The following is a 7,352-nucleotide window of genomic DNA, read 5'->3' as shown; positions in this document are numbered from 1 at the left end:
ACGCTCTGACGATGACAGCGATGGTAAAATCATCTGCTCAAATTGAACCCTTTTAAGTTTCAAAAGGTAACGAAATAAAATATCAAGAGAGTTTTTTGCTATTGCAGCAGTTAAAGGTCCATCCGTGCTGTATATGTGCTTGGAAAAAAATATGATCAGAATATGAACTTGCATAATAATTATGCATGCACTGTATTTTTCCTCTTCTGCTGCCGAGGTAATGCAAGGAATGTTGTGAGTGGTCGTCAAGGCAGCCAATCAGAATTTAGCAGACTCGTCTCTGATTGGCTGGAATTATGGCATATTGTAACGCTGGGTTGTGTTGAGCACGCGAGCTGTTGGCATTTAGAGAGCACTGAGGGCGGGCATCAGGTGAGCAAGCTAGTGAAACGTTGCACGCGCAAAAGAGAAGGTCTGCACACATCCAAAAACTTATTTTAAATGCAAAATTGATTTTCGTGCGCTCAAAATACTTTTTTCTTTGCGAAACGAACGTTTTCTCCACAAAACTCAGATCGCGAGCGTGCAAAATGCACTTTTGTGTGCTCAAAATATGATCTTTCGCACGCAGAAATGTGGCAGAAATGTAATCCCATACGCTCGGCCTTTAACAGCGGCGGTGATGAAGCTCCATTCGCTTCAGGTGTGCCTCATCACACGCCGCCAGCCCTAGCTATTTCAGCGCCCCTCCTCTCTCAAGTGGGTGCGTGAGCGCAATATATATATATGTCTAATGTGGGTGTGTTTATATATACATCTATAAATATACACAGTACACACACATATATTACGTAAACAAGCTTTTATTTTGATGTGATTAATCGCAATTAATCGATTTGACAGCCCTAAAAAAATTACACATAAATACATACATACATACACACACATATATATATATATATATATATAGACAGCATTTAGTTTGTCACACCACAGTTTTACCCATTTTAACAGCAAGTGTTTATTTTGACTCTGTGGCAGCATATCTCTTCTGGTCTTCTGTCAGACCAAAGTTGTCCCAGTGACTACAGCGCACAAGTTTGTCTTTGAAGAGCTGCTTTTTCAACAAGTGCTTTACTAGACCGTCCAAACTCCACTTCTCACAACATCTCAGCTGAATAAAACAACCAACACATAAACATCCATTTATCTCATTTAAAATCAACATGAAATTTTGGCAATACATGATTTATTATTTCAACTCTAACTAAAAGGTCTTATTTCACTGTACATATCTTCACAGTACATAGAGGACAGTGTGCTTTACTGAATAAACATATTTATCTTGACGTATGTCACTGCCACGATACAGTACTTAACAGTTGTTTCAGGGTACTGTGGTCAGATATTTGCAGATATTTTCTAGTATTCACTGTCTTCCCCGCCAATATTGTATATCAGACTGCTCATCCAGCAATACTTTCATGTCTGTCACACCACACCTCTAACTCACTCTCTCAATTCAACCAAGCATCTTGGCTCCACCTTGCGTCTCATTCATCGACTGCAGCGAAAATGACATCAGAGAACTTCAATATTAACATGAACACTAAAACAATATTACAGCTGCTAGGCTGATTTCTTACACAGCAATGGACTATTTTTTTTTCTTCTTTTTCTTATGACTAGTTTTAAGATAATAAGAGATAATTATAATTCTATATATTATATATTCACCTGGGGTGCCTCAGGGCTCAGTTTTAATTATGATAATGTAAATAACGAAGTTTTTGTTATTAATCTATTTATTTTGTTGGTTAAGTTTCACATTCATAAGTGTAAATTTTCTAACAAAAAACCCTGTTTTACAGTGTTTTTTAAAGAGTTGGAAAATTACTTGTGTACTATTCAACATAGTACTAATAGAAAGGCAATTAAAACTGTCAGTTTGTGTTCTGTCTTCAAAATCTTTGCGTAATGTAAAGGTCATGCATGTCTCGGATTATGTGTGTATATATGTATATGGATATGTGTATGTGTATGTATGTATGTATATATATATATATATATATATGTATATATGTGTATGTATGTATGTATGTATATATGTATATGTGTATGTGTATATATATATATGTGTATGTATACATATATATATATATATATACCTTGCTACGTGTACTGCGTTAGGCTAACCGAGACTTGTCATTTGCACTTATATATTGTTGCTCTTTTGTTAGTTTTTACTGCTTTTATTGTCCTCATTTGTAAGTCGCTTTGGATAAAAGCGTCTGCTAAATGACTAAATAAATAAATAAAATAAATAGATAATTTGATCTGAAAATCAATATTTCACGTCCTTGTATCAGTGTTACTTTAGGATTATTTATGTAGTATTATAGTATTTATTAATGTTTTGAACGAGTTTCTATTTTTAGATTTTTCATTTCCATTTTCCATTACATATTGTTATATTTATAACTTTAATTTATTTTTATTTAGCTTTTAGTTTTAGTAATTTTAGTCCTTCAAGTTCAACTTCAACTTATTTATTTCAGTTAATTGCCAAGGCAACATTTCCAAGTCTAATATTTGTATTTTATTTTATTTTATCTTTCTTTCAATTACTGAAAATTATTTTTAATAGTTTTAATTTTAGCTAACAATAGCAACACTGCCTTTTATTAATTTATTTAGTGAGTTGCCGTGTAATAAGCTAAATTACAGTCAGCCAGTTATTATCGCAAAATACAGTGTATATAGAAAAGAATCACACCTTGAGCACAGCCTTTTACAGCTGAAAGTCAAATGGCTTTGTGTGACATTGAGAAGGTGATGAGCTACTCCTGATTGAGTTTATACGTCAGTTTTAGGAGGGGGTGATCCTTTTTCCAACTCAGTGATTCTGTTTTATTATTTTTTTCTGACACGTTAGTGTTTTATCTTTCACTTGGATGTTATAAGTTGTAAATACAGCTGGATAAAACAAAAAGGGGTTATTTTGTGACTGGTTGACTGTAATTTACTGTCCATTATCCCATACTCATCACCCTCCAGCCAAAAAGACATGTGATTTGAGTAATCATTCATGCTGGGAGTTTAATTCTTTGTGTTAAAGGGATAGTTCACCCAAAAATTAAAATGCATACCGTCTTGTTTGCCAGATTAGACAGCTCAACAATATTGTTCAATTTGATGTCATAATCAGATAGTAACTTCCACTTGTCACCCTCAATTCCCACTCCAACTTTCATGATATTTTCATCCTCCAAAAACACCTTCAGGCCAGGAGGAAACCCTGAAACATAAGACATACAGTACCTGAGCAGATAATCAGATAATACTAAGCAATGACAGGCAGCTTCTGCCTAAGCCCACCTGACATGGAGGAGATGTGAAACAGATAGCATTTCTCCTCTGATGCACACAGCTGCACTACAGCCACTTTCTTTGTCTTCCCTTTGGTGAAGCTGGGCGGCCACTCCAGATCAAATCCCACCGCTGAGTCTGATGCCAAACCAGATCTGGAGGAGACACACAAAAGCCAAATATAAGGAGAGATTGGGTAGGTTAACAAACATCTTCATCCACACTCATTCTCAGCACAAGTCATGTGACATCAGTAACTGCGTATACTTTCTGGGTCAGACAACCCAGATCCTTCGGCATTAGGCCAGACTCTCCCAAGAAAGTCCCACAAATCCTACATAACCTGTCAACAACAAGTTCAAGACAAATTTCACCCCAAATCCAAAGAGTGAAATCAAATATTTTGCATATATTGTTATATCTGATAATTCAGAATGCTGAATAACCCTCTTTCCAAATGACCTTTACCATAAGATTATTATTTTAGAGCTGAGCAAGTAAAACAAACTATTCACAGTAGAACTTTCCATGATTATTCCAGAGACGTTTCTTCCACTACGGTAAAGAGAATTGTGCTTAAGTGAACACTGTGGAACTCTGGGCCCCAAAGCGACATGATGATGATAAACAATGAATCAATGAGTGTGTATTTCAACGCTCCCCCAAAAAACGTTGTGTTTGTGGGGAAATGAGGCGGAAGGAAACATCTATATTTCAGTTATTTTGCGAGCAAACACAAAGGGGGATTCAATGCTTTTGCGAGTGAACGCAGAAGTACTGACATATATTTTTTCTTCCCATTTGCACAATTTTTTCAACACCATGTCTCCTTAATGGCTCCATAGTGCCCTCTTTCGACATCTGTTGCCAAAACATAGAACTGCAAGCTCCTTGCTGAAAACGTGTTTTTTATTTTTATTTTTTAATGTCCGTTGTGTTTCAGCACTCATGCTCCATGCGGAGGAATCTGATGGTTAGACCGTCATGGTTACCTCTGATCAGGATACTTAGAGCGGATCTGACTAGCTAAACCAAGTTCCTGGATAGTAAGTACAAATAACAACGTCCTACAAGATGTGTATGCAAAAAAGATGCCATCTGATCAAGAGAGTAGCATATCTGGCACTATAACAGCCGTCTTTAATTACTTTTTTATGGACAGCACTGAATATAAATCATTATTGTAGATGTACCATTCTAGTGACTCAAAACAAGAACACTCTTTTGATTCTGAACACTGTTTTTATGCACTGGCTCAATTATTCTTTTCTAACAAAAACTTAAAAGATAAATCCTTTGTAGTGCACCTTCAATTGTTATGAAAATGTCCTAGTATTTAAGTTTTTTTTTTTTAGGGTTACCTAAGCATGTTTTTACAAGATTCAGCCAAATATATTACCTTAAATCTTCTGATAAAAATGAGCAGTCATGTCTTTCCTGGCTGTATATGACTGTTCCTCCAAACTCCAGATAAGGAAGATCATCCTCCAGAATGCTCTTTTTATAGGGTCCTGGTGTCTGTGGAAACACACACTAAGCTAATTCAACAAAATCTGATGCATTATGACTTTAGTAAAACTGTAAGTCAATGCAAAGCGCATTAACAACCAAAGCAGTGATGTTCACGGCAGCCAACGTAATGACAGCACTGTCACTAAAGATACATGATGCACAGAAAAACACATGAAATCATAAAAATATGGAGGGCTGCCAGGTGCTTTTCATACAGGTGCATTGTGCTCTAATTTTACAACGTCTGTTTTCCAGCTTAGACAAATAAGTTATTTCCTCTCTACTTTAAACTGCTTAACCACACAGCTTTTTTCTCCAAAACAACATTTAGAAATATAAATAATGACAACATTTAAAATAAATTAATTTGAAAAAGAATGTTTAAAAAAATGACAAAATGTTATTACAAATAACAAGAATGAAGGTTCGCATATTTTTGTAGAAGCGGTGGCATGCAAATATCATATCCACAGTACAGCATGCTTCAATGCCAGGAAACAATCTTCATCTATACAATGAAAGCATCATAACATGCAAACTGCACAGGTCATGTTATAGACTAGTTGTGTCAAACATCATAAAAGCTTTTGATTTGACTTACACTACATAATATGTGGTGTAATAAATGTAGAGCACAACTTTTAGTCTTACAGAATGTATTTATAAAATGATGTGTACTTAAATGACCCTGTATAAGACCATTAAACCAGTATTTCTTGACTGTTGACCTGCAAACAGTGCTTTGGTTTGATTTGAATATAAGCATAGTGCTGCAGGTGTCTCAGTAAATAATGCAAATAAGTGGCTTTTACTTTCTCTCAACCAATGGAAAACATACACATTAGTGAAGGCACAGGTACAAAGAGAGCATTTCCTCCTGCACATAGCATGCCAGTGAAGATGACGTGCATGAAAGAAGAAAAAGAACGGCTTCAAGCAAACAGGTCAGTTTATGTTTTTCAAGTGAGTCGTGTGTGTTTTATTGTTGACTTTTCTCACATGTTCTTCCTGAGGTTTGTTCATCCATTCAGGTAGAGTCCTGTCACCCATTATAGCTTCCTTTCATCCGTCTTTAACAATAAAACAGCACAAAGCTAGTATGACTACATGGTAAAACTAACGTTAGTAGTATAAAACAGTAATGAATATTCCCGAGCGTGACATATAGTAATAATATTAATATTACTTTTGACGCGCGTTTACTAACAATGTCTTTCTGTGCCGCTGTCTTTCTGTGCATTTCATTCAGCACTTCATATTCCTCTAAAAGCTTTGATAACTCACAGCCTGTCTATACGCGTTGAATAAGAATTTATATTTATAAGCAACATTTCCAGTTACTTCAGCCAAACTCTCCCGCGCTGTATTCGTATGTGACACACCCAGCAGCGCCACCTGTGGGACTGGAGTGAAATAAACAAGCTGGCTGTGTTACCAAAAAAAAAAGAACACTGAATGAGCGTCATAACAAGCGCGGTTTTTAGTTGTTTAATATGAATGGCGTAACACTGTCTAAAGTAAATCATCTATATGAACAAAGCCGTCATGGAACTAGTATTGTGCATTATACAGTAGTTGTATTAGTTACAATGCAACACAGTGCTCGAAGTGGTAACAGCAATATCGCCAAGTATTTTTTTCATATTTGATATTTCAAATGTAATAATGATTTGCATCTGACAGCCGGTGCACAAGAGAGAACTGGTCTATAATGAAAAGTGGATAGGGCATCAAATACATTTGGAAATGCATTGGCTAAGTCTCACAATTCCTCTTAAGGTCACTGCAAATCCCTGTTGTGTTTCATGAGCTAATGCCATATGGGAGGACTTAAAACATATAGCCAACTACTATACAGTGGGGAAAATATTTATTTGATCCCCTGCTGATTTTGTAAGTTTGCCCATTTACAAAGAAATTAAGGGTCTGTAATTTTTTGGTAGATTTATTTTAAGGGATAGAGACAGAATACCGACCAAAAAATCCAGGAAAAACACATTATATAAAGGTTAGTGATTGATTTGCATATTAGTGAGTGAAATAAGTATTTGATCCCCCACCAACCAGCAAGAATTCTCCCACAGACTGGTTATGTGCCCATGTGGAACACAGATTAGTCCTGCCACTTTAAGAAGTTACTCCTAATGCTGGTTAGGTAGGTGTATAAGACATCTGTCCACACAATCTGTATCTTCCATTCCTGCCTCTCCCACCACCATGGGCAAGACCAAAGAGCAGATGATCATGAGAAAGGTGAGGGATCAGCCCAGAACTACACGGGAGGAGCTTGTTAATGATCTTAAGGCAGTTGGGACCACAGTCACCAAGCAAACCATTGGTAACACACTACGCCGCAATGGACTGAAACCCTGCAGCGCCAGCAAGGTCCCCCTGCTCAAGAAGGCACGTTCAGGCTCATTTAAAGTTTGCCAAAGAACATGTAAATGATTCAGAGAAGGCTTGGGAGAAAGTGCTGTGGTCAGATGAGACCAAAATTGAGCTCTTTGGCATTAACTCGACTCGCCGTGTTT

At 36.5% G+C, this 7,352-nt stretch overlaps 1 protein-coding gene across 1 annotated transcript; it reads right to left on the bottom strand.

The window, feature by feature from the left end:
• Positions 1–961: 961 nt before the first annotated feature.
• LOC107758726 (Werner syndrome ATP-dependent helicase homolog) lies at positions 962–6,177 on the bottom strand. The gene is made up of 6 exons (XM_016576530.1): positions 6,008–6,177; positions 5,821–5,891; positions 4,709–4,827; positions 3,319–3,464; positions 3,090–3,238; positions 962–1,114 (listed from the first exon to the last, which is right to left on the bottom strand). The coding sequence occupies exons 2-6, from the start codon at positions 5,869–5,871 to the stop codon at positions 962–964; spliced, it is 618 nt and encodes a 205-aa protein (XP_016432016.1). The 5' UTR covers positions 5,872–5,891; positions 6,008–6,177.
• Positions 6,178–7,352: the final 1,175 nt, after the last annotated feature.

This window comes from Sinocyclocheilus rhinocerous, unplaced genomic scaffold (assembly GCF_001515625.1).
Source record: "Sinocyclocheilus rhinocerous isolate Xijiao unplaced genomic scaffold, SAMN03320098_v1.1 scaffold2973, whole genome shotgun sequence".
Classification (NCBI taxonomy): Eukaryota; Metazoa; Chordata; class Actinopteri; order Cypriniformes; family Cyprinidae; genus Sinocyclocheilus; species Sinocyclocheilus rhinocerous.
Note: the sequence above shows the minus strand (reverse complement) of the source record. Positions and strands in the feature narration are given on the sequence as shown.

What these genes read in the sequence shown, in the direction of transcription:
- LOC107758726 (XM_016576530.1), bottom strand. Translation starts at nt 5,871, where the DNA reads ATGGGTGACAGGACTCTACCTGAATGGATGAACAAACCTCAGGAAGAA. An exon ending in TTTTTATCAGAAGATTTAAG is followed by an intron (nt 3,465 to 4,708) that starts GTAATATATTTG and finishes TGTCTCCTCCAG; the next exon opens with ATCTGGTTTGGCATCAGACT. An exon ending in CTAATCTGGCAAACAAGACG is followed by an intron (nt 1,115 to 3,089) that starts GTATGCATTTTA and finishes TGTTTTATTCAG; the next exon opens with CTGAGATGTTGTGAGAAGTG.